This window comes from Sinocyclocheilus grahami, unplaced genomic scaffold (assembly GCF_001515645.1).
Source record: "Sinocyclocheilus grahami isolate Dianchi unplaced genomic scaffold, SAMN03320097.WGS_v1.1 scaffold359.1, whole genome shotgun sequence".
Classification (NCBI taxonomy): Eukaryota; Metazoa; Chordata; class Actinopteri; order Cypriniformes; family Cyprinidae; genus Sinocyclocheilus; species Sinocyclocheilus grahami.
Genome location: NW_015505538.1, coordinates 376,834 through 380,219, shown reverse-complemented (window position 1 = coordinate 380,219; position 3,386 = coordinate 376,834). Strand labels below are relative to the sequence as shown.

Genomic DNA, 3,386 nt, shown 5'->3' with positions numbered 1-3,386 from the left:
TATATATTTTTTTTTTTTTTTTTTTTTTTTTTTTTTCAGTATTGCAATTTCTTTAAAATTATATAAATTTTTTTTATAATGTTTAATTGGTTTAACAAAATGAAACCCTCCCACATGCCTTGCCTCATTATAAATGCATTACTGTAAGTGTTTTAAACTAAATGAAAATATATTCTGTTATAATCGACAGCTCACATAAAGCTCAACTTGTATTGAACGAGGAACATTCATTTTAGTAGCCACTGAATTGAAAAATAAGCAACAAAGAGACGTCAGAGCCATTAAGCTCTGCCTGTTTTGTGCTCATTTTTATTCCGTGCATGTATGTACGGTGGAGATGGTCCACGTTCAGGACATTACAGTCATGTGACTGCATTTGTTGTGCATTTAACGTTAAAATCAGTATTTCTAGCAAACAGCTTGTGATGATGACTTCTGCACCCACAGGCCACTGACCGCGATTTTGTTGACAAGTTAAACAGCAAATTTAAAACGGCTCCCAACTTTGAGGTTGTGCGAAACCACACCCCTCTGTTCACTATTGTGCACTACGCTGGGAAGGTGAGTGTGCAAAACCACCGTCAGCACTAGTACCTAACAATTCCCCTGATCACTGACTTCATGTAGATCAACAAAGTGATTGTTGTGCTGGTTAAAAATTAAATGATGCATGGGCATTTTTCCCAGAGGCACGACGCATTAATAAGGGTGTTTTTCTTCATAAAGTGTGCATTATTCCTGCATGAAGTGTCTTTTTGTGGTCTGTCCAGGTGCAGTACAATGCAAGTGGATTTCTTGAGAAAAACAGAGACACGATACCGGCCAACATTCGCAAGCTCTTCATCGACAGCGTCACTCCTCTCCTCAGCGTTCTGTTCGCAGGTCTGAATTCACTCCCATCTTCACACATCGCTAGATAAGTGTAAATGCTCAAATCACAACCAACAATAAAAAGCATTTGGTTGCGAGTTTGAACACACACACACACACACACACACACACATATACACAATAAATAAAAATAATACCATATGTACAGTGTGTATATATATATATATATATATATATATATTTGTGTGTGTGTATATATTTTTTATTTATTTCTAGATTATTTTACATATTAAAAATGTTTTTTTCCTCATATATATATATATATATATATATACACACTGTATGTGTATTTATTTTTATTGTATTATTGTTATTATTTCAGATGTAGATAAGTTATTATGTTCAAACCACAACCAACAAAAAAAGTATATTTTGTTGTGTGCTTTGAATACACACAATCATTTTTATTTATTATTATTTTTACTTATTCTAAACGTTTTTTGCCTTATGTATGTTATTTATTTATTTATGTCTGTTGTTGTTGTAATATATTGCATTGTAATTAATTTATCATAATGTTTTTCCCCAAAGTATTTGCTCTTTATTTTTATTTTTTTTGTGTAGATGCTTAAACCTCAACCAACAAACAAAAGCATTTATTAATTTTTTCATTATTATTGTTATATATATATATATATATATATATTTTTTTTTTTTTTCAGCCACAATTTCCCGAACAGGCACACTAATGCCACGGAAAGCCAAGGTATATCTAAGATTTAATTTTTGTTAATTTTTTTGTCTGTTAAAACACATTTTATAATATTTCCCAGATTCCTCGATAGGCTGGTGTTTAGAACGTATTTATAGCTGTACAAATGACAAATTAATCTTTCCTGTGAGATCAGTGATACTTTAAGCAGAGAGCGATCGCAGTATGCAGCGGTTCACCACATGACACTGTGTGCATTTTAATTTTAGTTACAAGTTGCTGATGACAACTTTAACTCGACCAGGAAGCAGTCCGTCGGTGCACAATTCAAGGTAATCTTCACTTCTAAATAATCATAGTTTTATGTGCTGGTTTATTTAATGCGTCCTATAATCAGATGAATCAAATGCATGTAAATGTGTATGTACTTAAATGTGTACATCTATTAATTTCTATTTTGCTTGTATCAGAAACATTATATTGATTAATCCCACAAAAACTGTCAAGAACATGTCCAGCTCATATTTCTATGGAAGCTTGTTTCTGCCACAGGATAAAAAAAAAGAAAAGAATAAAAGGTAATTGCGACATTCTATCTCACAATTCTGTGTTTTATTTCTATCAACTCAGAATTGCGAGGTATACATTTAGAATTGCGAGATATAAACTCAGAATCGTGATATAAATTAGACATAAATAAGATATAAATTTAGAAAATAAACTTGCAGTTTTGGGTATATACAGTGGGTACGGAAAGTATTCAGACCCCCTTAAATTTTTCACTCTTTGTTATATTGCAGCCATTTGCTAAAATCATTTAAGTTAATTTTTTTTCCTCATTAATGTACACACAGCACCCCATATTGACAGAAAAACACAGAATTGTTGACATTTATGCAGATTTATTAAAAAAGAAAATCTGAAATATCACATGGTCCTAAGTATTCAGACCCTTTGCTCAGTATTTAGTAGAAACACCCTTTTGATCTAATACAGCCATGAGTCTTTTGGGGAAAGATGCAACATGATGCAGTGTGATCCGATTTCGATTCAACACAATGCAATTCGATGCAATACGATGCAATGGAGAAAATATGATCACTCTTCATGCCTCGAGGCCCGTTTCATAAAACAAGTTTACCAAATACGTCAGGCTTATTTCAGTTAGTCTGACTCATTGTCAAATGATTTGGTTCCATAAAGCAAATTTCACATAGGCCTAGATCATGCTTAGTCACTGTGGCAACTTATGCTGGGAAGCTAACCTGGTCTAAAGCAGGCTAACTGTCAGACTAAGTCCTCTAACACTGACCAATAGGAACCCAATGATATTACTACTCTCTCACATACTATTATTTGACTTTTTTTTTTTTTTTGCAGCATTTTTCTCAGGTTTTATGACAGCTGTACCTTTTATAGTTTGCAGAACATTAGGACATTACAATCTAAAATAGCTCTTTAAAGCATTAAAATAACTACATTAAAAGTTCAAATCACTGAATTAAAAATGAAAATAAATAATAAAGAAAATGACTATATTTTAACTGCTATAAGAAACACATGAACTCATTTGAGCTTAGTAATTACTGTGTCTAGCTTACATTTGATTTACCTATAATAGTCCCTTTACAGTTACTGCTATCATAAAAATACAAATACACTTATATGTAGGTTTCAAATTCTACAAAAGACAAATTTAATGTCCAACAACAAATATTTTAGCAAAATGTATATTTTACTCAGAATTATTGCGATTGCACTCAGTCTGTTTAGTTGCAGCAGCGCTCGTTCACTCCTGACAGCAAAATGGATATGTTTGCATGACTTTCTAACATTTACAGAT

At 32.2% G+C, this 3,386-nt stretch overlaps 1 protein-coding gene across 1 annotated transcript in view; it reads left to right on the top strand.

Annotated features, from left to right (window-relative positions):
* The window catches only part of LOC107548974 (myosin-IIIb), a 70,996-nt gene that overhangs the window by 39,937 nt on the left and 27,673 nt on the right, over positions 1-3,386 (top strand). Inside the window, 4 exon segments of the mRNA XM_071582274.1 lie at positions 448-561; positions 771-882; positions 1,554-1,597; positions 1,813-1,875. Of these exon segments, the coding sequence (XP_071438375.1) occupies positions 448-561; positions 771-882; positions 1,554-1,597; positions 1,813-1,875 (333 nt within the window).